General features: G+C 40.8%; 1 protein-coding gene across 5 annotated transcripts in view; it reads right to left on the bottom strand.

Annotated features, from left to right (window-relative positions):
* TRIO (trio Rho guanine nucleotide exchange factor) overlaps nt 1–27,043 on the bottom strand; it is a 367,782-nt gene that overhangs the window by 223,669 nt on the left and 117,070 nt on the right. For all 5 annotated transcript variants that reach the window (XR_004056304.1, XM_030926983.1, XM_030926984.1 and 2 more), the window contains exons 2-3: nt 13,802–13,876; nt 3,563–3,677 (exon numbers count right to left, since the gene is read on the bottom strand). Coding sequence is in view for 4 of the 5 variants with exons in the window: in XM_030926983.1 (XP_030782843.1) it covers nt 3,563–3,677; nt 13,802–13,876 (190 nt within the window). In the remaining variant the exon portion in view is untranslated. The remainder of the gene's footprint in view (nt 1–3,562; nt 3,678–13,801; nt 13,877–27,043) is intronic.

Here is a 27,043-nt window from a genome sequence, read left to right as displayed (position 1 = left end):
AAGTAATAAGAGAACAGCCACCTTGAGACATTCCGAGATTAATGTCGCTGTGCAGGACTTGCAATGACGGCAGCAAGGACTGCTGCTGCTTCTGATTTCTCCTGCACACTTTTAGTGGAAAGTCTCACTGCGAATGAATCTTGTGAACTCACCTTGCTACTACAATTGTTTGTTTGTTTTTTAAAAAAAGGGGGGGGGGGCAGGGAGTGGCGACCCCAGCAATAATACTCAAACTCCTCACAGCTGCTCAGGTCACGTTTAGGCTGAACTGTGCGGGACACAGACAATCTAGAAGGCATGCAGAAGAAAACAATGTGATCTGCCTCTAGAAATCATGTCAAAAGGAAAGTAATTAAAGGAAAATAGAAGGGTGAATATGAAATCAGAAAATCATCGCACTATATCTGAGCAAGCTACTGCATGTCAAGCACCATGCACGATTACAGGAGTAATTTTACTCAATACTCACAATGATCCCAAAATGTACAGGTCATTATCACATTTTCAGATCAAGAAAGCAATGAAAATGAAGTGTCCCAGGTCACAGTCAGTCTGATTCCGAGGCCCATGTTCTCCCTTCACAGATGACACCAGCCCTGTGACTGTCTAGCTGAGGAATGGCCGGAGGGCTGCGTTCAAATCTGGGAAGCATGAGGGAGCACTGGATACAGCTGAAGGTCTCACAGGCCCCAAGACATACACACAAATGTACAGCTGGGTAGAAATGCCTTGTGTTCATACCACTCTACTACAACAAACAATCAGACTTACAAACTACACATAAGCAAACTCACGGGTCCAAAGAAATCCACATACCAGTAATTTGCTGATGATTTTTACAGATTGGTAAAATCTGTATCACATAATTTATTTGATTAAAACCAAACAGCGCTCCGGGCTGCTATGCACTCACTAGGGGTAGCACCTGCAGGACCCTGGGAGGGAGGGCCCAGAGAGGACTCACTTTGTGGCCACTTCTTTCAGTCTGGACTACACTGAAATCCTTCTCCATTATCACTCGCAAATGAATCATTTACATGTTAATTCCACCTCTCTTATTTGCTCATTAATCAAGGACAAGCAAAATGGCATTTCTTGTGACTTGGGACTGCAGTTAATGCAAACGCAAACCTAGGCACTGACATGAAGTGACTACTCAGTGGCCGGAGGGTCATCCTACACACACAAGTATTTTTGAGTGACATGATGTGATCTTTGGGATTTGTTATAAAATACATCAGGGGAATAATTAGAGAAAACCAAGATTGGCAAAATCTGATAAACGCTGAAGCTGGGTGATGGGTATACGTGTGCTCATGATATTATTCTTATTCTCTCCACTTTTGTGTATTCTCACAATTTCCCACAAAAAAGTTTTTGTTTTTTTTTTTTAAGTGGGTCATTCAGATTATCCAAAACGTGCTTGAACCAATTTTTATATCAATAAAATGAATAATTTTTAATATTTACTATTAACATAGGGTTTCAAGACCAAAAAGCAAGTTGTCAAAGTTACCACTATATAGTATCCAAATTATGTCAGTTTTTAAAATCACATGAGTGAATATCAAATTCAACTTTAGCTTTTATTAAACTATATGACAAGCATCATTTTGATTGGCAGTGATTTTTTTTTTTAAGCACTGCTCTTTGTATTTCTTTTTCCATCATTATCACAGACCCAGCACATAGCAAAAGCTTAGTAAGTAGTAGTTTACACTCTATTTTTATTTATAAATGATAGTGAGTATAAATAACTTCTAAACTACTTCCCAACTCTAAGATTTCAACAGGTCAGCTGCCCAAGAACTACCAGAAGAAGAAAGGGAAAACTTACTCCAGATAAGTAGGGCTCACTTGGTCGCTGATGCCACACGGTGATAGTTTTCTCATAAAGGATACTCTGACAGAAAACCCAAGAACTTCCCCGGCAAGTCAAACTATCAAGACCAAAAGCTGATTGCTGTCAGTCACAGCCAGCCCTGTTATGAAGGGGCATGGCTGCCTTGTCCCGCTGGTGTCAACCTATACAGGTTAAGAGTGCCGTGAACCACGTGTTGTGGCAGATCTATTACCTTTACCACAACCCTTGAAACCCATGATGCTGTTACTGAGAATGACATCATTCTCTTGTAACATGTCCCTTAAGGTCACTATCTAGCCTAGCCCATATTATGGCCGAGTTTTCTCTCACAGTCCTCATTTAATCTCTTAGGAAACACCTCCTCTCACTCTACCACGGCCGCCACTAATGCCTTCAGTATGTGCCTTTCTGGAATAAAACAGACACCAGAGGACTCAGCCTTTCCTCGTAGACAGGCACCCCTCCAACCTGCAACACACACCAAATCTCCTATTCCAGGCATGACCGTATCCTTAGATTATATCAGAGTGGTATTATGTTTTCCAGAATATAACTGGAATAATTAAATGGAGATATTCATTGTTACGATCTGGCTCTGTGTCCCCACCCAAATCTCATGTTGAACTGTAATCCCCAGTGTTGGAGGCGGGACTGGTGGGAGGTAATTGGATCACGAGGGTGGTTTCTAATGGTTTAGCACCATCCCCCTAGTGCTGTCCCCTGATGGAGTTCTCATGAGACCTGGTTGTTTAAAAGTGTGTGGCACCTCCCCGCCTACCCCCACCCTCTGCCTCCCGCTCCAACCATGTGAGGATGTGCCTGCTTCCCCTTTGCCTTCTGCCATGATGATAAGTTTCCTGAGGTCTCCCTAGCCATTAAACCAATTAAACCTCTTTTCTTTATAAATTACCCAGTCCCAAACATTTCTTAATAGCAGTGTGAGAAAGAACTAATACATTAACATAGGGAGGAAATTTCCTCCACCAGTTGTCAGCTAGATCTACAAATAAAACTCGAGTAATATATAGAATGCATTCCCAGAGAATCCCAGAAACAGATTCTAAATTCCTCAAGTATACACACAGGCCAACTACTAGTAACTCACGACTCCCCACTTTCGGACTCTCCAGAAAAAACAACATTGCTTGTTCTTGGTGTTCTTTGGCATCTATGCTAAAAATTCCCATTACCAATGGAGTCTCAATTTTGACAGAGATTCCCAAATTTATGCCGAATATATAGCTAATAAGGATTTTTAATGCCCCACAAACTTCATGCCACATATCAACAGACTATTTTTAAAGAACTAACGTTTGCCAAGAAGGCAGAAATGCATTATCAAAAGCAGCACCCAATTCTCATCACCCAGGCCTCTGTGTCACGGTATTAGAATCATCAGTGATGGCTTTCTAACTCAGGCACCACATCCTGAAATCCCAGCTGAGTATCCCAGATCCACTGGCAACACAGACAAAGCTCTTCACAACAAAACACCTGCCTTCATGTCTCTGCTCCCCAAAAGGTTTTACACTAGACAATAATGGTCACAAAATGGTTATAAGGAGAAAGATAATGATTTTCATTTTATACTACTTTGCCTGGAATTCAGGCTACCATTTAGCTGATTTCTAATGAGTACAGCACCACCTCTCTTGTAAATGTGACATCAGTGACAAGCACAAGCCACACAGAACTTACCTGGGAATATAGGCTAGATAGGAAATGAGTCTCCTGAGATCCTCCTGTCGTATTCTGTCATGATTGCTGCGGGCTGGAAACGTTAAAATGGGACCTCCACGTTTATCTCTACCACCTAAAAAACAGTCATTAGGAACACACTTAGAAAGAAACAAGATAAGACAGAAATCCTATGTTATCGTTCATTCACTCTCTCAAAATTATTCCTAAAGCAACCACACAAATTTGCACAGGGCAGAAGTCCTTGTTTCACGTGAGGCACGGTGAGGACGTGTCATCCCTTCAGGGGGTCTTGCAGGAGAAAATGTCTGAGCTCTGCAGGCCACATGGAAGGTACCACATATAGCCTTGTCTTTTTCTTCCAATGTTTTGGGAAAAACTCCTTTCTTCAGTTTTTATGTTTTGGACAGAATAAAAAGTTGTCACGTCCATGTGTTTCACTCACCTCAGACAACCACCTCCCTCACACCTGCCCTCTATGTCAGTCTCCCCGACATTTTTCCCCACTGCCCCGCATTCAAAGCTCTTTCTTTCCTATCAACAAAATAAGTCTAAGTCTTGAAAGGAAAGCGAAAGGAACATTCTCCAAACTATGCTGATGATGACTTTATAATCTGGGACGGATGGCACCTGACCCTCACTGGTCCAGCTTTGCGTGGACCCATTATTTAGTTATCTAAATAACGGGTTCTCACACGGAACCACACACATGCATGTAAGAGAACCACATGAGAATTTTAAAGCCAATTAGCTTAAGGATTTGAGAAACATTCTATCACACACTAAGAGTACAAATCTCAGAATATGTGGCTTTGACAGACAGGCAGGCAGAAAGATTTCTTGTTAACATACACAACCCTAATGAAGTCAGTTTGGTATCACTAAACACTTGTGGTGAAATTGTCACATTTATTTTATTACTTCCTTCGGGGTTGTCAGGAAAACAGAGAAGGAAAATTTAGCCTTTTCAAGTGGATCCTTCATTTAGTTTTAGAACTCTAATGATCTCTCTTCAGGAGACCGCAAAATTCAAGTCACAATACAAAACTCTTAATTATTTTCTGTGCACCAAAAATCATCAGCAGAGGTAAAATGAGAAAGCAAGCAAGCAAATAAAAAAACAACAGAAGATTCTTTCCTTTTAGAGAAGGCCAAAAAACATACAGCAGAAGATGATGGTATTTTAAAAACATATTTTACCAATATGGTTTTCATAACTTCAGAGGAATTATGTACTCATTCTAAATAATAATGAAACTTCATTTTGATTGGGAATACTTAAAGCAATCCACATATATTGTTTAGTCATGTAATCTAGAAACGCCTTAAATTATTTCTAAATCCATTAATTTAGGTATTATATGGGAACAACAATCATAGGTACCAACAAATCCAGGTAGGGTATCCCGTGCTCTACATACACTTTCTGATGTGATTTTACAATGACTCTGTTAAGTGGTTTTGTCACTCCAGTCTTACAAAGATACTGAGGCTCCAAAAGCTTAAATAAAGACGAAGGAACTGTGCAACATTGTCATCGCTAGGTCTTCGCCCAGACAAAAAAAAAATGGTATGATCTTTCTAACTACTGGCTGTCGTTCTTTTTTAGTAGTAAAAATGTTATAAGGATAACTAAATAACGGGCTCCTGGGCCTTTGAGAGGGCTAACATTTATGAATGAAAAGTACTATTAAAAGTGAGAAGCAGTACCGCTCATTATCAAGTGATCTTCTAAAACATCTGATATGATTTTTAGGGTAATATCAATAGCTCTAATTTTTTGGAATACCTCTTATCCCCAAGATAAAACAGATTAACAACTTCAATATTTTTCATTTCCCAATACCTTTCATTCTTTTCAAAAGAGTCAATCTCCTTGACTGAAATTATCATAGATTAACACATACTATAGAAACTTGAATTATTAAAAATACAGTACGTATTATTTAAATTAAAACATTCCCCTCACTTTTGGTAAAGAGAAAGCTAGCATCTAACATTTTTTCTGGACCACAACTCTGCATTTTTAAAATGTGTTTGAAATGCAGCCTAATATTTGATTCCATAGGGACCCACATTACACTTTCCTCCCTCCTGGGTCACCGTAGCTCACAAGTCAAGCAAGGCATGCTCCACCACGGGTGTGAGAAGTAGAATCCAAAATCTGCCAATCTAAGAAAGTTGCATGGGAAGTCAGTAGGTGTGCACAATGCGCATGGCCATTCTGATCACCCCAGACCTGAGAACTAAAGGCAGCTCTGTGCAGAAGTTTTGACAGTCTCTACTACACTTTTCCAGCTTTCAACTACAAAGATTTGTCCCAGGCTGGTAGCACTAGCTAGCAGTATCCTAAGACTTGCTAGCAAGTTCATCCGCTTAGGCGCTGAGTCATGTCCTAAGAAAAGCTTATAGACACCTGAATCTGAATTTTAAGACAGAGGAAAAATTGTCACTTTTCCTTTTCCTAGAAAAGAACTTCAGAAAATTCACTGGGATATTTTTACAATTTTATCAAAAATCATTTAGGAAGTAAGAATCTTTTCACATGCTAATCTCCCTGCTAAGGGTGCACCTTCTAATAGATGGTGTAACATGGTTAATGATCACTTTCTGCTGACTCCTCCTCAGGGAGGTATGAAGAAAAAATCTTAGAAAGGATGAAGTATAGTTCAGAGGAACATGCTCACTAAACCTCAAGGAGCTTAAAATCAACTAGACAGGTGTCTGTTTAATTCTATTCCCCAAGATTTAGGTTGGTTTCCAACATCACAGGAAGTACCCCAATGAAAATAGCATCTGGGTATAAAGCAGAAAAGTCACAAATGCAAAGTTCTGTTCCTGTTCCTAAACTAGTAAAAATAACAGCACTGTAGTTCCTAAAAACTTCACCTTTTAGATACACTCACATGTGTGTGTTATCAACCCTAAGCCACATGGTGAGGCAGGCGGGACAGATGTCAGCCTCATTTTATAGATGGGAAATCAGTGCCTTAGTTTCTACAATGAAATGAAAAAGACAGGAAATGCTGCCAGCATCACAGGATGTCTATGTATGGAAGCATTTCATGCCTGAAACCAAACAACAGCTCATTGATTATCTGCTTATCCAAATGCTGCCTTAGTCAAAAAGCAAAACAACAACAACAAAACAAACAAAAAAATACCAAAAAACAAAAACAGTTTTTGTTTATAATGATGGTGTTTTATTTTCAGTTCACATAAACCTGCATCCTTTCCTATATCCAATCTTATTTCTCTAAGGCACTTCTTACCTTCTAGGAAATGATACAATTTACATATTCTTTTTGTCTATCTGTTTCCTCCACTAGAACATAAGCTCCATGAGGGCAGGCATCTTTGTTTCATTTGCTCATTTAAGAATACACAATGCTCTCCATGCCCAGTGAGACTGGCACCCAACAAACATTTGCTGAATGGATTATTTTTCCATATTCCACACAACATTAACTAAAAATACCTCCTATCAGGTATCAGTTAGCAGAAATGCTTGATGGATACGCTAAGGAAACTGAGGTTTATTTTGATCACAGAAAGAAGGCTGAAAGGGTCCTACACTATAGCTATACATGTCTGTGTGACAATTATTTCCTTAAACCCTGAGACCTCATTTCCCTCTTCTTAAAACTCCAGGAGGTCGGGCGCGGTGGCTCATGCCTGTAATCCCAGCACTTTGGGAGGCTGAGGCGAGCGGATCATGAGGTCAGGAGATCGAGACCATCCTGGCGAACATGGTGAAACTCCATGTCTACTAAAAATACAAAAAAATTAGCCGGGTGTGGTGGCGGGCGCCTGTAGTCCCAGCTTCTAGGGAGGCTGAGGCAGGAGAATGGCATGAACCTGGGAGGTGGTGGAGCTTGCAGTGAGCGGAGATCACGCCACTGCACTCCAACCTGGGCGACAGAGCGAGACTCTGTCTCAAAAAAAAAAAAAAACTCCAGGAGACTTGGTCTCTTGAGCAATGCGGCCCAGGATGACCACAGAAACAGCTAGATTCACAATCACCTCTTTCTCTTTAAAAGAATTAGAAGCTCACCTTTCACTTATTTACAAAGAACTTGCAAGACAGCCATGCTTGCTTTGAGGAGTAAAATGTAAATTTCAACAAACCAACTCTATCTTTCTCTCCATAGCCCTTGTTTCAATTTCTGGATTAGACCACCATTGAAAACTATTCTTTAGTCACTGTCCAACCTCCTATTCCCAACTCCCAAGGAACAGTCTAACTCACACTGACAATAAAAAGCAGCCTCTGCCAAGGAAATCTCTGAAAGACATAGTTTGTGAAAGAGAAATGATGGCTAACGTCTATTAAGTGTGCCATAAAGTAATACAACTCTGTTAAAAGACATAATTTGTGAAAGAGAGAAATGATGGCTAACGTCTATTAAGTATGCCATAAAAGTAATACAGCTCTGTTAAAAACTCCTGCTCTAACAGCAGCCAAGGTGAGCACCTCGCCAGCCCTGCACCTTCTAGGCTCACCTCTTGCTGCCTGGTCCTGAGAACCAGGAATTGGCTCATGGAGTATTTCTACTGAAGGCTGAGAAGATGCAGCAGCCTGCATGAAAAGTCCTGCCAGTTCCTGTCCTCTCAGTCAGTACCTGCCGGCTCCCACTATGCTAGGACGCTAACAAGAATACCCAAGATGAATGGAAGGTTCCCCTTCTCTTCTGGGGAAAGGCAGTACCAAAACTGGACCATGAAGAACTAAGGTACCAGCAAACCTTAAGGCATCAAATCCCACATTCCTGTCAACACCCCCAACATAAGAGTGAATGTTCACTGCACCCCAAAAAGCTATTCTAAAAACAAAACAACAACAACAACAACAGCAAATGTCCATCAATGGGCATCTGACTGAATTAACTATGGTGTATACACATACACATATACACACAGACATAGACACACATATATAAAAACATATATACAAATACAGATATATAGAGAAAGTTGTGTCTTACTCTGGTATATATACATTTGTGTATTACTTTGTTACAAACACAAAACAGAGTAATACACAACTGTAAAAAGAAATGAGAACTCTATTATGTGCTGCTATATACTGATCTCCAGAATATTCTTTGAAATAAAACAAGCAAAGAATAGAAAATGAGGCATATTACGTTTCTGTTTATCTCGGGAAGAAGAAGAAGATGAAAACAGATGGGAAGATCAATAGAATTGCTCATATTTTAAAAGCATAAGGATTAAACCAAAAACTTTTTTTAAAAGTTTTCCTACCGGGGAGGCACAGGGTGGAGAAGGCAAAAACAAAAACTAGATTTTTTTTAACCAGACCTTAACTTTAAACTATGTTTTAGTTATTACTGTGGAATTATGCTAAGTTTTACTTAAAATTGAAGAAAGTTGGGGTTTTAAGTCTTACAAAATAAAACAAATGATTCCAGGTTTCAAGCTGATGGCATATCCACATGGAGAGGAACTGTTTCGTGTGACTTTAAAATACAGTAATAGGTCTGTAGATTTCTAACGGCATACATCCCCAGGACCAAGAAAACAAGAAAAATACTAAATTACAGTTGGTAGTCTGTGCTATATACTGTGCTAATACCATTAGCATTACAAAGTAAGTAATTATGTCCACATAGGTAGGAACTAACACTTTTAGACTAATGAAACAGATATCCACAAATATGCAATTGAAGAAATAAAATATCTATAATCCTATATTTGAGCTATGAATTTTAATATAAAGTCATGATATCATTTCTTATTAAAATGCATGTGTGTGTTTTCCCCCAGATTTGTCCACTAAAGAGACACAGAAACAACCCACCCAGTGGATATCCCTAGCAGCATGTACTGTTTCCCACTAAAAGGAACCAGGGCTCTTTAGAGAAATGGCTGATTCCAGATCTGAGGCAGGAATTATACCAAGTAGTCCTGAAACACCTTCTCACATCAGCAAACAAAACTTAGCAGCAGTCTGAAGAGGCTCCCATTGGCCAAAGATGGGACAATTTTAACTTCATACGAGAGAAAATGTGCAATAAATCAAAACATCATATATATTTAAAATCATGCATTTGAAATAAGTCTTTATCAGGGGAAAAAAGCAAACAAACAATGGTCCTTTTTCATTAGCCTGAAAACTGCTTACGGACAAGAACCAATCACTTACCCTACTTGTCCTGTATGAAGTCTTTCTCAGGACAATCAAGTAAGTGGTGATGGGACATCTCTCTTTACGAGATATCCAAGTTAAAGAAAGGACATAAGGAAAATACCACTATCTTGCAATTCTTAAATACTAGATCTAAGCAATAATCATCAATGAACACCATAAAAACAAGATAAGACTCTCCTAATAAAATTCCCTATGAAACTAAACAATCACACCCATTAAGTATTTTTGCCCCCTTCCCTGCCAGATCAAAGCTCAGTCTAATCAAGCCTCAAGACCTAACTCCTAGTCTGCAAGAAATATGGGGGAAGTGAAACATGTTAAATGACCACCCAGTGATAGAACCAGCAAAATCTAGACTACAGGAAAATCCACAGGAAGACACCTGGATTCCTCGCTTGCTAAAACATCAGGAGGTAAGACACAAAGAACCTACAGGTTAAAAGAAAAGAGCCTTACCAGACATCTCAACCAGCTGCAATGTATATGAGACAAGCATAAAAATTTGAATACCCATTGGGTTTTTTGGGGGATATTAAATAATTACCATTCAATTTTTAGGTCTGTTATTGGTATTGCAGGGTTTTTTTTTTAAATAACACTTACATTTAAGAGATAAATACTAAATATTTATAAATAAAATAATATCTGGATTTTACTTCAAAATTATTCAGAGTGAAGAGAAGACTAAGCGGAAATATAGAAAAACAAGTTGCTGAAGTGGGCTATGAATTCGTGAAAATTCATTATACTATTTCCTTTCCTTTTGATGTTAAAATGTTCCATAATAAACAGTTAAAAAAGAATGAGCCCTTAATTCTGGTGGTTGTCTGTGAGATTTTCTAAGGCTCAAACCCTAGTGGCATAGGAACCACACTAATAGTTGACATTATATGTAAGATGCCATTAGACGCAAACTCCATTAAATATAAACTATAGGGCATTTTGACGAGGTTCGGTCGTCTTGTGAGGGCTGCATCCTCCACGGGCAGAAGAGGAATGCTGCATCCTCATATGGCTGAAGGGCAAGCGTAAAGCCTCTTTACAGGGGCCTTAATCCCACACAAGGGAGAAGCCCTCATGGCCTAACTGCCCCTTGAAGGCCCCACCTCTTAACAGCATCCCATTGGCAACATCTGAACTTTGGAGGTGATCCAGTCAAACCACAGCACTGTTCTCTGACTTCAAACACTAAGTCAGGTAAGACATTTAATCACTGAGTTCACCCTAAATGAAGGAAGTAGTACGTTCTATCTTTTTTTTTTTTTTTTTTTTTTTTTTTTTGAGACAGTCTCGCTCTGTTGCCCAGGCTGGAGTGCAGTGGCGCGATCTCGGCTCACTGCAAGCTCCGCCTCCCGGGTTTACGCCATTCTCCTGCCTCAGCCTCCCAAGTAGATGGGACTACAGGCGCCCGCCACCTCGCCCGGCTAGTTTTTTGTAAAAAAGTAGAGACGGGGTTTCACCGTGTTCGCCAGGATGGTCTCGATCTCCTGACCTCGTGATCCGCCCGTCTCGGCCTCCCAAAGTGCTGGGATTACAGGCTTGAGCCACCACGCCCGGCCAGTACGTTCTATCTTACTTAAGTGCAATCAGCACTACTTTTTAGAAGACCTAGACACTAAGGTTCGGAAATATTCAGGTTCATCACTGGGCTTTTAGAGATCTTGACCTAATAAGTACCTTTTAAAATCACTCATCTTTTGGCCTACTTTTACAAAGCCCCTGCCATTTTACTTAGATTTAACCACTAAAAGCCATTCACATGGAGAGCTTTTACAAACGTATCATAATATTCCCTAATTTTTTTTTTAAATGAGGTCAGAGCAGAAAATAGCTTAGTGACTGCCAGTGCTGGGGGATTGGAGGTGGCCATGGGGTTCTTGGGAGGTGATGAAAAGGTTCTGGAATTAGTGGTAATGGCTGCACAACCTGGTGATAGACTCAAATCCACTGAATCCCGCGTTTTAAAAAGGTGGATTTTAGGGTATGTGAATTAGATTTCAATTAAAAAAAAAAAAAAAAAAAACAGAAAAAAACTGAGTTAGAGATAAATTTTATTTTGGAAAGTTTATTCATTCTTTGTAATTTTCAAAAAATGTAATACAAAACAAGTAGTCAATTTCTACTTAATTGTATGGGTTTTTTTTTCCCTTCCTAAAGGAGATAACAATAAGCCTAAAACAAAGAGCAATGAGCTCATGCTAATCAGCCTTGCCAGTTCTGGTCATAAATTAGGAATACTGTAAAAGTGCGGTGACATCTACTAACGTCATTTTGCTAACACTGCTGGAAGCTCTACCATCGCTAATATTTTAAACAGTTCCTACTAATTTGTTGTAAAAGCAAAACTTCCCACCCCACCAAAGATATCCAACTTTATGTAACCCTGCAGAATTTAAGGTTTTATTAAACATTGAAGACAAACTCAAAAAGACTGATTTTGTTTCTTTGATTAGTTAAAAGGTAAAGTTTTAGTGTTGACTGTAAACTATATAAAAATGTCAGCTGATAATATATTCTGTATTACCTAATAAAAGCATGAATACAAACAAAACCCACCAATGTTAACCTTCCACCTTGCTTCACATGTCCATCTCCACATGCTAATGAAAGAAAATGGAACAAAACGTTCAGAAACACAAAGAGAGGTCAGAGGGAGCAGGTGCTATTATCACAGACCCAGACTTTAAAAATAAAAAACTGATAAACACATGGACTCGGCTTTAAGCCTTCCTTACAGATACCTCTAATTTTTAAGTAGAGTCTTTTAATTATTCTGTTTGTAAACTACAAAATCAGGGGTTCGCAAAGCTGACATGAGTCCTTACAATGCAGTTTGTCAGTAAATGATTAGAGAAAAGCAAATAAATGCTACTTTTAAAACTCAGTGTACTGTAAGCCAGTATTTGTTTTTCACCATATATTTCCAACAATTTAAAGCACCTTCATTTCATGAACTCCTTACACTCTTCTGTGAACCTTCCAAATACATAATGAATTAGATTTACTCCCACAAAATCAAACCATATTAACAGGGACCAAGAAACATTACTGAACATGAAGCAAAGCAAGATTAGCAAAAACACCACAGGAAGCTGCATCTTGAATATATAGCAGTACCACACGTCCAGAGGACACAAAAAACTTATCAAAGCAGCTATCAGTGTTATAAATTAAAACTGGTATGTGTTCAAGAGGATACACAGATCAGCACAGAATGCCTATTTGAGAAAGATAAAAATTCTCAAAGGAAATTCATCTAAAAGCACGTGACCACAATCTACAGATGAACTTCCTGATAGAGCAGAAAAATCTTGCAAATCTTTGTTTGGTAACAAGTGAGCTAGTGCCCAAAAGGTGTAATACCCAATGGCTGTTTTGTTTATGTGGGAGGGAGGCCCCGAGAAGACAGTCCGAAGAGGCCTAACGCTGACTATCTATGTGCAGAAGAGAGGGCAGTCAGGTGCCCAAAGCCCAAGGGACTGGCCCAGAGTCTGTCTGCGGGTGGGCCAGGGCCTCAAAGACTGGGTCTATAGGGAAATGGACTCAGCTGGTAAAATCACCAAGGCTTCATCATCCACGACCTGGGTCCTAGTTACTCCATGACCAGAGAGCCACAAAAGAGTAGATCTCAAGGAGAAACAGGCGTCCTTGCCTCCCAAAAGACAAAGCAACAGAGGCAGGTACAGAGTACAAGAAACCAAAGTGAGAAATTCAGGACCCATCTACATACCATCACATTCCCACCACTTTTGCTGAAATAATCGGGTTTTTAAAGATCAGTTTTTAAACTTAACTGATTGGGGCAGAACAGCCAAATTTTTGTTGAATGGCAGAAACAAATGTATCTTCATCACCAACACTAACTGACTTATCATGTGCCTCATAGCTGGAAGAAAATGCTTTGAGCACTAATTTTTCAGGAACACTGTTACAAGAATAAAGCAGTTCAAAATTCATAGAAATGCCAATGTTTTTATATGTCGAGGCAGGTGAGTTCATTTATTATGTCAGACTCTGACATTGTGTCAGAGCAGTTGGATAAAGCAGAGTTGAAAGGTAAACTTTACCTGAAAGGTATGCAACTTTTTCCTTCAAAATTGGCAAAACATCCATAGCTTTCATTTCATCGTTTTTTCGAAACCCTGAAATACAGAGGAGAAAATAAAATTACTGGGTTGCTAGAGTGACAGTTAATTCCTTAACCATTCTATCCGATGCTAACACAGCAGCTTTATCCACACCCATTAAATCAACTTAAGAAACATGATCTTAGGACAACATTTAAATTCCACATCTGTGATCACAAAACTATCTTCTATTTTAATGTTGAATATGATTTGCACACAGACCCAGAGGCTCGTGTCCCCAAAAGGCTCTCAGCCATTTCTAGCAATAACGATTTGGTCCCAAAAGGAGACGGGATATGAAATCAGTCCAGCTTATTTACCAAATCTTAATTTTTATGTAGATTAATGTAGACACCAGCAAAGAAAACAGACAGCAACACTGCTTTATAAAAATTGCTGCTTGTGACATGCTAAAACCTCTAGGGGGAGCTCAATGCCTCATTCTGTCAGACTTCCAGGGTCTGGTTAAAAATACACAGTGGCAAGGAAAGAGGGGATTATAAATAGCTGGGGCCTGGCTCTCTCCTTCCAGGCTTTCTGGGTCATGCCCCCTGGAGGAATGTCAATGGCTAACGTGGTCATATGGCCCAGTGCCACTCCAGTTTCAGAGGTGGCCTAGGTCCCTCTTCTCACTAAAACCCAACTCTGCCCCTACTCCCAGTATCTTAGAAGGTCTAGTGGGAATATTGTAGAAAAGGAGCATGCAGTAGGCAATTTAGGCCAAAATCCATCTAAGCAAAAGGAATTCTTGCAGTCCAAAAGCTTCTAGCCCAGCTCACCAGGGTGAATGCCTACGTGGGAATTTGGGGTCCAAAATGTCCATACTCATCATAAAAACTGGATATTTCTCTTGGCGATCTCTAACAGAGGTAATCTAGGTTCAGGGATGCCTACCAAAACTAGTAACTAACATTGTTAGCAGAACAATCTCCAGGAAAAAACAAAACACCACTTCCCCATCCCCATTTGTGTTTGTTTTTGCCAAAATGGTACAAGAAAAGCATCACAAATGCTAGCATGGTAATACAACCACAGCAAGACGTAGACTTGGAATTAGAAGGCAAGGAAAGTACTGAAAGTGAAGGAATGAACATTTATTTCACTTTTGGTGTCCTGAGCAGCAACTCCTGGGCAAGCCCTGCTTCAGGGAACATTTATAAAAAATGACTCTCTCCAGACACTAGAGAATGACAAAAGCTGGGAGAGACACCTGGAAAAGGATATGACCCTGGGCACACAGCCCATCATTAGGGCTGTTAGCCTGAGGGCAGGGCCCCATCTAAGCAATGCGGAGCTTTTAAAACAAAAACCAGGTGAATTCCAAGCAACCCTGCTAAGGATTTAAAGATCTAAATCAAAATTTGAGTTGCTACCCACTGCAGAGACACAGAATGTGTAGTCACATGTGGGTCGGGCCAAATTACATGCCTGCTAAAGCAGGCAAACAAGCAGCAACAAAATCAACACCTTCGGGAGGAATATAGCAAAATTCAGTCTCTGCAACATATCATTCATAGAAACAAAGAATGAATAAATCAGCAGTGTGATCTGATTTCTTAACGTAAATCACTCCTGTCCATAGAATATGTCCACGTGTATAAGGAACCCAGCTTAATGAGATTTAACGATGACATTGACAATCACCACAGACTTCACAGCAAACTCATTCGGCTGAGGATCATGAGGTCCTAGTCAGCCAGTTATGGGGAGATTCGACCGAGCTGGGGCCTCCACAGCACCAGGCCATTTTCCTTTCCAATGCACCATGCTTTGTGCTGGCAACCCACCAAGTTTTGAAAACAGCGGCTATTTATAAAAGGCAAAACATCTGAGCCAAGAGTTCTGCAATTTCATCCTCAGGTTCCTTCAAAACTCCTGAATGGATGCAATCTAGTCATCAATTCACTGCCAGTCACTGTAACTCACTGAATGTGTCTACAAAGACTGACTTCATCTGCTGTGGTTGCCGTGGATACAGATGGCACAGGGGCAACTGCAATGCAAAGAGGACTAAGGCTCGCCAGCGACCCTCAGAGACAAGCTGACAAACACCGACAAAACAAGGCAGATTATGGAATGTTCATAGGCAGCACGAAGTGCTATGGGACCCGGGCAAATGAGGAGGAGACAGATCACATGATAGACAAATACCAGGAAGGAGTAAGTGACAGCTGTAGATCCCTATCTACAGGTATTTGAAGGGAGGATTCCCCTTCTGTTGCTCAGATGAGAAAACGCATGCTTCCTACCATTCCCACATCCATGCCCACAGATGTCATGACCAGGACACAACAAGGCCCTCAGACAGAGAAATGTCACCACCAACTGCAGCCTTGGCTCCTACACTACAGAGACAGAGCCCCCACTTGTGAGTCACACAGCCATCACCAAGAAGAATGTCCTGATCCCAATGCTGACATCCCAATAGAGGCTTGTGTGACTTGAGTCATCATTCCAAAGCATTTTTGACAATTACTGCTAACTTTCTGAATCACACATATTTACTGATACCCACAGTGGAGTGGAAGATGGAAGTGAGGGCTGCCATATTCCAGGCCACCTCACAGGAGGAACAGCATATTGATTTGAAAGCAGGGTACAGAACACAGAACTCAATGAATGTCTCAATTTCCTATGTCCCACTATAAGTCACAGACTCACTCCCATGTGACCTTTCATTTCTCAGAGCTGTAGTTACGTTAACCTATGGGTCCCTCAGTTTCCCCCCAAATTAAGGAAGACTCAGTCTTTCTAAAGGAAGAAAAGCACATGAATTAATGAGAAACTGATGTGAAAAGGTGCTTCACTTTCATTATGATGTAGGTACATGCCCACGCATAGACCAGAATATACATTCTAACCAGTTTATATTTTTGTAGACTGTCACTGAAAAAGATATTAATTTTATTTAAACCATCAACTAATACTTCGAAAACAGAAAAGAAAATATAAAAGGGGCAAAAATATAAAACTAACCACACAAAGAAACTGAGTTTGTGGTTATTGTGGTGACTGGTCACTTAGGTATTATTTTAGATCTCATTTCCATTTAAAAAAAAAAAACACCCAATAAGCAAAGGACTCAGGAAGCATGTATAAATACTAAAACCAGATTAAATATATCATATGTAACTTTCAATAAAAAGCAGGAAGAACCCAACCATGAAAGTTCCTCAGATCAAAAAGGCAGGCTGTGTTCCATGCCCTGAAGAGCTATTTAGGAAAACAGTGTGGGACTATAAAAACGTTCTAAAAAATTAAAAATATATGGCTTCTGTGCCATTCCACAGATTCGAGATTACACAGCCGATACGACTCAACTCCTAATGCTTTCTTCATTCATGCATTAAAGGATCTAGCTGTGGTTCCCAAACTTACTGAACAATGACTGCCCTCGGTGGGCGCCCCCTGGAAGCACACACTTCTCCAGTCACAGAGAGGTTCAGGAACAGCAAATACCACCACGGAGAGGCCCTGCTGGGATCCCAGACCTTATCTTTGTACCAAAGACCAAGCATCGGCAACGTTTCTACTTCTCAGTGCCACCAGGGGGGTTTGCCAATGCTACTTAAACAGGTGGAAGGGGGTGCCACAGAGAGAAATTTGGTAAAATTAGGATTAACAGAAAGCCTAGACAAGGAAGAGCAACTTGAGAGGAGATAACCAGAGGGTAAATGGCCCAAATCGGGGGACATTTAGTTGTACCCATTTTTTGAATTATATAATCTTTTAAGTTATATAGAGCCCATACTAAACTGTGCAGAAAAGACAGACTGGATTTCTGTTACAATTTGAAGCATATTTTGCTACTATCTGAAATACAGCAACCATTATGGACTCTAATGAAAAGCTAGCTTCGGGAAACAGTGAAACAGCAAGAATGGAGTCAGCCGAGGCTTATCTCTAGGTGCAGAAGATGTTTCCCAGGGGAGTCCTTAAAGGCAGGCAACAAATACGCTTCTGAAGCAAGTCTACAATGACTATGTTCAGAATGTTTACACTAATATTTGTTGAATGCTATTGAGGAAAACAGGCTTGGGTTAAAAAAATCAGATTTGAGAGTTGTTAACTATATATAGGTGGTGCTTGATGGTTTTCTTTCTGGTTTCAAGCCAACACACAAAAAACTGCTTTTCCCTAAAACAAACTGGAATGTTTAGAGATTTTAATATACTAATTTTAAAATAACCACAAGTTTCAGCCTATTACTTGCCAAAATTAATTCTGTTACCACCTTTCAAATTACTATTTGGTTCGACAGCATGTCAGTGTGAGCATAAATGTTAAATCTGGACTCCCAAATCACTTCTATTCCTTAATAATAAACATTATATTCTTTATCAAGTGAATAGTTGCCTCTTTTTCTCGAGATCAGCCAATTTGCCACAGGACATGTCTGTTTTGTGCCCTGCTGTATCCTAGATGCCTAGGATAGGGCCAGGCAAAGGGCATTCACCAGATGTGGGATGGCTGGGTAGAAAGATGGATGAATGGGGAGGCCGAGGCAGGCAGATGGCCTGAGCTCGTAAGTTCGAGGCCAGCCTGGGCAGAATGGTGAAACCCCATCTACTAAAATACCAAAAAATATTAGCTGGGAGTGGTGGCGCACACCTGTAGTCCCAGCTACTCAGGAGGCTGAGAAAGAAGAATCACTTGGATCCAGGAGGCAGAGATGGCAGTGAGCCGAGATCATGCCACTGCACACTTGGGTGACGGACAGAGACACTGTCTTCAAACAAAGAAAAAAAAAGAAAAGAAAAAGAAAGATGGATGGATGAATCAATGAATGAACTCAACCAACAAATTAATATATTTCTACAGCAGCTTGCCCCGAACCAATACACAAGAACCCCAAAATTCCTTAGTACTTTCTACTTTTGTTTTGTGAAATATGTTAGGTATAGTTCAGCCTTCAATCATAGTATGATTTATATTCATAAGATGGAAAATTAACCTCCCTGCCCTAACAAGAAATATTCTGCAAGTTATCATTCAACAGTGAAACATCTTTCCACTGAATCGACAGTCTGGAACTTCAACTATCTAATACCCCACTGATCAAATCAATTACTCATCTTTCATACTGAGATCCTGCAAAGAGGTGCTGCACTGAGACAAATACCCTTCTAAGCGAGTCACTGATGACCAGAATGCTCACTCACTTGGTCACCTCTGTGGCATTAAATTTAAGACAGCAATAACAAACAGTCCAGGAAGAACAAGCCCCTCTCCAATTTATTTACAATAAAAAGCACCCTAGAAATATTTTCACAATAAGCAACAAAAGTTTATATAGCATATTATGTTAAAAATGGTATTTTTACAAAAGTGGCACAAAGATGAATCAAATGAGTGAAACCATGAATCAAATTTAACATTTTTTTTTTTTTTTAAGGAAAATGTAGGTTTTATTATTTTTTTAAATCCTGTATTTCTCCCAGGACTACTGGCAGATACTAGCAATCTGAAATTTTACATAATCTTCAAATTAAACTAGTCAAATGAGTTTTTCAGTAAACATTGTTAGAAGAAACACGGTTACTCCTTGACCATTTGAGCTGTTGAACAAAATGAACTGATGCGGTTCTGAACCGGCTGTGTCTCCTCCTTTAAAGGCAGCCAAGCCCACAAGACAAACTGCTCCTCACCCATTCGCAGGGGTTTCATTTGCCTGTCAGCTATTCCAAGTTAGTGTTTACTAAATTGGAAAATAATCTGTGGGAAGAGATTGAAAAAAAAAAAAAAAAAGAATCCTACATACTTAAAAAAAACACGGGTTGCAGCAGTAACAAAAATGTTAATAAATAAGCCAGTATTTTTAAACAACCAGAAAAAGAGGGTTAAATAGTAAACTGGAGCTTCCTATTAGTACCGGGTCTTGGTGGTGATTACCGAATTTTACTCATTAGTTAATTTAGGGGAAACTTCGCGCGCGCACGCCTGCACACAAAGAGCAGAGTGATAAATCTGCATCAGCTTGGCAGGCACCGCCCTCGCTCGGCAAGCGCATGCGCAGAGGAAGGTGACGTCACCCTCCCTGTGCCGGCTACTTCTCTGCGGAGCCCCGCAGGATTACGCTCTCAGCAAAGGGAGCGGCCGCGCGTGGCTGCACGATGTTTGTGCTATCAAGGGTTTTAGCTGTGCACGCATCTAGAAGTGATGCATAGGAAGGAGGCATTTTAACAAGCCTAGATCCTCTATGAACATGTTAAAGGGTGGGGGGAAGATATCCCTCATTTTTTCTAATACGTAAAAAAAAATAAAAATAAAAAAAATACAATATTATTTTTAACATAAATATATCACAATCCACACTTATAAAATGCATATAAAATGAATTAAGACTTACGTCAAGAATATGGACATGTTCACAGACAAGACCACACAAGAATATGGATGGGGTTTCACAGTATAGCATTACAGTTTTTACCTATAACCTTTATGGTTATAACTGTTGGACTGGCTAATGTGTCCCTTCACATGATTTTAGAAGCAACAGCCTATAACAGCATACCTCAAAGAAAGTAGTATTTTTTTTTTATCAATTCAAGGGAGTTAAAAGAAATTTCAACTTAAAAGTTATAGTTTTTAGTAACTTATAAAATACAAAAGACAACCAAAATAACCAAAAAGACCATAATGAAAAACCACATTTTTTAAACAAATATATATATTTTAATGTAAATGAAACAATCTGTAGAACTCTTAAGGTTTGATGTTTTAATTATGTATTAACTGTGCAATGGAAGTTAATTTAAAAGTATAACTAATAGACCAATGGAAGGGAATATTTTGATAGTCAAAAAGTAGTAGTATTATAAAAGGGACTCTATTTCTTACAATCTCATAAGTCAAAAAAGAAACCATGTGCCCAGGTATGCCATTCATGTTTGGAACCCCAGGGACGAGCACAGAGCTATGCACAGAGAAAACTGATCCTATTTGCCTAATGCCAGAATAAAGAACACATTCGTCTACCTGTCTGTGCATGTCCTTGTAAAGCCTGTCAGGGATGCCTCTGAGGCTGTATTCTGGAACTGGAGTTACCCCACCCTTATCTACATACATACAATCCCTAACCCATACACACACACATACATGCACATACAGGGTTCTGTGATGCTGACCTGCTCCAAAGACTTGCTTTACCAAAGTGTCTCAGGAAAGTCATTTAGAAATTTAGAGTGTATTAAATGAACCAGAGGGATAGCACTGTTACAATCTGATCATCATATCAAGTGGTTTGATACACATCAGATCAAGAAGGTTGACTGCTAAAAGAAACCCTATTCAATCATTGTATCAGTCTTCTACACATTTTAGCACTCTTACTCTTCTTCAGAAAAAGAAAAAAACTCAATGGCCCCATGTGTTTTAATGCAGATGACAATCATATTCTGTAAAAGGCTTCAGAAAATAAAGCTATAATTCTACTCCTTTTCCTCTATTATCTTTTTGATTACTACATAAGGAACTGGGGCCAGAGGGGCTCTCAACCACAGAGAAGTGATATAAACTAATTATCTGAAAACCTCTCTCAGTGCACATGGACTAGCTCTGCATGGAGTTGGGGGGTGCTCATATACAAAGTGTAATCTAGAGCGTTTGTTGACCTTAGCTTGTTTGGGAAAGAAAGCAACACGAGTGGTCAGTTCTGTGGTACAGATATTTGGCATGGAAAAATCAGGTCCAGAGGGATGAGAATAGGAGAAGATGACCTATCAAATAAAAGATCTGTGCAAAGTGTGGAAGAAGTAGTCCAAAACTGGACAAACTGGAAAACAGAGAGCACTCCAGCCAGAGCAAGCAGCATCAACAGATGCAGAGAAACAAAACCACAAAACATTCATGGAAGCGAAGAAAGCAGGGGTGGGGTGGGCTATTACAGTAGGTTTTGACTGATAGGTAGGAAACTGGCCATCACTGGAACAAAGAAGTGCCATGAAGAAGAGGCATCCACATGCCTATAGGATAGCCATGCCCCCCTGAACGTCCAACCGTGCTTCATGCTCATCCCCACAAACCTGCTCCCCACAGTGTAGGTCAGAGTACAGTACCTACCTCATAAACCATCGACCTCATGGCCAAACCAGGAACCAGGCTTCTCCCTGCCCTCCATCCTCTCTCCCATCCCCTACTTCCATGAAACAAGGAGTTGCAGGGACTCCACAGTCCCACGAAGCACCCATGTCTCCGCCAGCATTGCCCTCATGTGCTGTTCCAGCGATCTCCTAATAGATGTTCGCAATTCCCTTGAATGCATTCTGCCACTCTCCCTAGCAGGTTTCTCAAACAAACATCTCATCATTTTCCCTAAAATTCTTCAATGGTTTCTTGGTGCCTTCAACTACAGTCCCTCATGATCTGATGATGTATGCTGCCTCTACAATCTCACTGGTTCACCACTACCCTCTCCCCAGGCTCACTCCAGGAACTGCAATCACCTGCAGGGAAGCCACACCTCCACCTCACCACCAAACCTCCATACACATGCCTTCCCCTCCCCGCTCCCAACACACACCTCTTCTTCACCTGTCCCCAGTCTGGAGTCACTACTGCTCGACTAGACACCCCCGGAATGCACTCCCACAACACCCCCAAATCCTTATCGCACTGCAGGGAAAATATCCAAAGACTTCTCGGTGTTCCTATTAGCAGCTGGGCTCCTAGAGGAAAGGGGCTACGCTGGGTCCCACTGCATGGCAGTCTCACTGAGCAGACTGCCATGGCGCACAGTATGAACTTAACACCCAGTTAGCTAAACCTCAAGGTAGCAAACAGGTGGTACTCTACAATTCGTGGTTCTGGGCAGAGTATCCATTTAGGCACAGAGCAATAGCGACAGCTCCAACGCATGCAACTGGCTATAAAAACTCCTTTGAAAAGCTAAAGTTGGCCGGGCGCGGTGGCTCAAGCCTGTAATCCCAGCACTTTGGGAGGCCGAGACGGGCGGATCACGAGGTCAGGAGATCAAGACCATCCTGGCTAACATGGTGAAACCCCGTCTCTACTAAAAATACAAACAACTAGCCGGGCGACCTGGCGGGCGCCTGTAGTCCCAGCTACTCGGGAGGCTGAGGCAGGAGAATGGCGTGAACCCGGGAGGCGGAGCTTGCAGTGAGCTGAGGTCCTGGCCACTGCACTCCAGCCTGGGCGACAGAGCGAGACTCCATCTCAAAAAAAAAAAAAAAAAAGAAAAAAAGCTAAAGTGACTCCATTCACTCTCTGTCTAGTAAATCTGGTGACTGACTAGTACATAAAATTGCATTTACATATTATCAATCTATATTTCAAAGGAGAAAAGGGCTTTTACCTTAAGTTTTTACAACGTAATTTAAAAGTTACCTGCCCAAACCAAAGAAACAAACCAAGCATCTCTGATGGAAAGAGGAGACTGTGCTTTGGAAGAAGTGAACTGGGAGGCTTGTTGTTCCAGCACCTCCACAACCAAAGGAAACTCAAGCCTCCAGGGAAGTGGTTTCTAAGCAGGAAACACAGAGCCTCACAGCTCTGCTTCTCTGCAGTCAGTGGGCTTTTCCCCCAAGAATTTAAAGTGACACTGAAATGTTTTCATTATGAGATTTTGTAAACGGACCAAGCATGATGGAAGCAGCAAGCCAAGTCAACTCCACACACCTCAGAGCTGAGCATCCGCCTTTGTTCCTTCTGAATGTTAGCCCACACTGCTGTCTCAGGTCCCTCAGCACCAGAAGGCTGGCTGGAGGCAGCCTACTGAGGGCTCACGTGACTCCATTTACTGCCACATTAACCGAACACAAGCTAAGCCTCTATGAGGCCTCAGCACAAACAGTAACTCCTCAGAACATCTGTACTACTTTACTCAAAATCCTGCCTGGGACTGACTGTGAGTACGAAGGGTACAGAACAAACACTATACAACAGGTAGGCCAAACCAAAGCGTTTCCAGAAGAAAAAGGAACTGAATTCCCAGCACTGAACCATGATTTGGGTTTAAAATTTGGCTTATTCTAGCTTATCTCCACATGAGTATCCTCTACCTCAGCCTTAACTCCTGCCGACCCTAAAACTCAAAGGTTCTGATTCTGAATGAATGTTTCCTCCACACATAAACAAAAAGGGGTTTAAGGGGCGGTACGGGTAGGTGCAGGTACTAGTCACTGAAGCCACGATCCTCATCCGGGGGCCTTGCTCACCAACAAATGCCTACCAATCCCCTCTATTCCAGTATTCTGTGTTGATTCATTTCCCACCCCCGGGGAAGACATACACCAAAGTTGAGTGTCTAAACAAGCTATCAATTAATCTGAGTGACCAGTAATTATGTCTAATTTAACATACAGTATTCAGAGTTACTAAATTACACATATAAAATACCAAAGTTTCTCCTAATGTTCTCCACAACGTTAAGATACTTTAGGTCCATGCCCACTGCAAAAATCCTGTTAATTCATTTACTCCTGTTAATATATAATGTAAAGTAAATGCCACAAACGAACATCAGAATTTTTAACTGAAGGTCTGAAAAGTTATTTCCACTTCAGTAAGCATGGATTTGATTCTAACATGAAACTCAGTACAAAAATAAATCTTTAATAACATCAAAGAATTTGGCAGAACTTTCTGCCAGTCAGTCCCTTGATAAAGCTTAGAATTGTGTTTAATCGCTTGGCATTCATAAAAAACATATTTATGCATGGTACTCTCTTAAACTCCAGAGATTTTTCCCCTAAATGGCATGTTCCTGATTTTAAGAAGCTTATACTCTAAAACAAAACACACATTAGACTAACCAGTAGCCTTAACCATGTACTCAGTAAGAGCTGATAGACAAGTATGTCTTCCAAAATACATTGTTATGTATAAAGAGATTTAGATACTGTTATGATTAAATAGACACATCCATTTAAGAGTGTTACTTTTCACTGAAATGCTGTATCTATCGCTGACACTAAAAATAAGTCCTTAACATAAAAAAGGTGTTCCAGACCATTCTGAAGGGGTTGGAAACACTTGCTATAGAGATTAGAAACACAAAGCACATTAGTGAATAATAATGTAAGTAGCATGTTCAAAGATTAATATTGTGATGTTCTAATATTAGAAATCCACATATAAACTGCCTTGCCTAAGTTACTTCAGTTAATCTACTTTGACAGCTTTGTTCCTTTTTCTCTGAATGTAATTTGCAATACATCTGATGCTCTGAGGATTCATCCGATCAGAGGCCAGTCAAGTCCTGCTCTTTAGATGTTTATTGACCCGTAGAGGCCAGGACAGCCTTGTAGCAGCCTAAGAAACCCAGTAGGAGCAATCCTGCAATCCTGTTACTGTTAAGACAACTCAAAAAAAAAAAAAAAAAAAAAAAAAAAAAAAAAAAAAAACCAAAAAACTAGCACTTTGTAATTTGTTTTTAGGCTTAATTCAGAATGCAATCTATAGTTAATTTGGAAGTTTTCTTCCAGATCCTTCTATTTGTTGTAGAAAGATTTGGCTGCTCAACAAGTATGTGTTAGCCCGGAGGCCATACCTATACAACTCTCTCAGGATTATACTGATGCTGGCAACCCCTGGCTTTTGCTCATATTAACTCAGGTGCTGCTGTCCTGCCCTACACCCTCTTTTCCCAAGCAGAAAAAGAATTCTGGTAGATAACCCCCTATCATTTATCCTCCTACTGAATTGCTAATGAGAAATTTAAGAAATTACAGAGGGTTAAGAAAAGTAATGCACCTGCTAACGCAGAAAACAAAGACAAAAGAGAAATTCATTTCAATTCTTCTCCTCCTACCTCTTTCCCCTCAAATTCCCTTCTGCATACAGACAAAAGCAGAGTGGTGTTTTTTTTTTTTTTTTTTTTAATTCTAGTTAAACATGTGTTTATTAAGCCAAATAATCTAAATATACTGATGGGAAAACAACTTTTGACATAGAAACAGATTTGCTGGGATGGACTCACCTCTCTCCTGGCATCTGTATACATATTCAAGCACATTCACTGGTCAAGAGAATGATGCAAACACACACACTAAGGAAGACCGAAGGTGTGAGGACCCTCCAGGAGCTGCAGAGGGAAGCCTCAGGAGGAAATCACTGCTTGGAGACCCAAGTGAGCTTGAGGAAATGACCAGCTCACCTGTGGCCTGGTGGCGTTTCCTCCCTTGGATTACCCCAGGGGCGGTTGGTGTTTAGCAACTCGAAGCCAGCACAGGCTCAGAGGACTGTGCAGCAGTGCCCCGGAGCCCACCACCCAGCAGGGCAGCAGCCCTCATCTGCTTCCGCCGTCTTGAAATGACAGGGCACAGCTAATTCAGTGATCACAAAAAGTTCCCACAGAAGGAGCTCCAACTGTGTGACCATCTCACTACATTATCCCCCTGGGCCACTGCTGCGGTGCAGGAGGCTGGGATGGCTAGAGGCAACTGGGCTGGTGCTGGGGCCACAGGGCCTCCTCCTGCTTGTTACCGGGAGCCCCCAATAAATACTGGGGAGGTAGAAGGCAAGAGGCAGACCAAGCTCTTCTGCAGTTTTGTAACTTTAGACACCTGCCCTGCAGTGCCCAATCTGGGTGGGGTAAGACCCTAAAAGACTGCAAAGCTGAACGTCTTGTAGGCTATGGAATCTGTTTTCCTTGTTCCAATCTCCTAATTGCTACATTCCCAACAGGACATCTCAGTATCTTATCTACTAGAAAGCACAGGGAACATCGTTTTCCAAATTAAACCCAGTATAGTGATTAAAACGGCAGTGCAGTAAGGACATTTAAATAAGGTGTGTGGCACTCACTCACCAGACAACTCTCTGCCCCTACAGCATCGTTCCAGTACCCTGCAGGGAGACCTCAGGGCGCCTGCTGCCCCAGGAGCTGGGATCCAGCAGAGGAGATGACATAGGGTTCAAGAAGCCACCTTAAAAGCGAGCTACACACATAGAGACGAGGTGTGGAGAGAATTCAGGAGCACGCTCACTGCAGGGACAGGCAAAGCTGCACTTCACTAGCATTACAAGTTTTAAGTAGATCAGCTGCAAGCCACAATGGTGCCACAACTCAAAACGAAATTTTGTGTCAAGAGTTGCTTACGTGTCTAGTTAGGAGCCTGGGTTAGCCACCTCCCAGGCGGGTGACTGTGGGCAGGTACCTAGTCGCTCCATACCTTCGCTTCCTCACCTGTGAAATGGACAGCTTAAGAATCATAGCTCACA

This window comes from Rhinopithecus roxellana, chromosome 3 (genome assembly GCF_007565055.1).
Source record: "Rhinopithecus roxellana isolate Shanxi Qingling chromosome 3, ASM756505v1, whole genome shotgun sequence".
Lineage (NCBI taxonomy): Eukaryota > Metazoa > Chordata > Mammalia > Primates > Cercopithecidae > Rhinopithecus > Rhinopithecus roxellana.
This window is presented reverse-complemented; position numbering and strand designations above follow the sequence as displayed.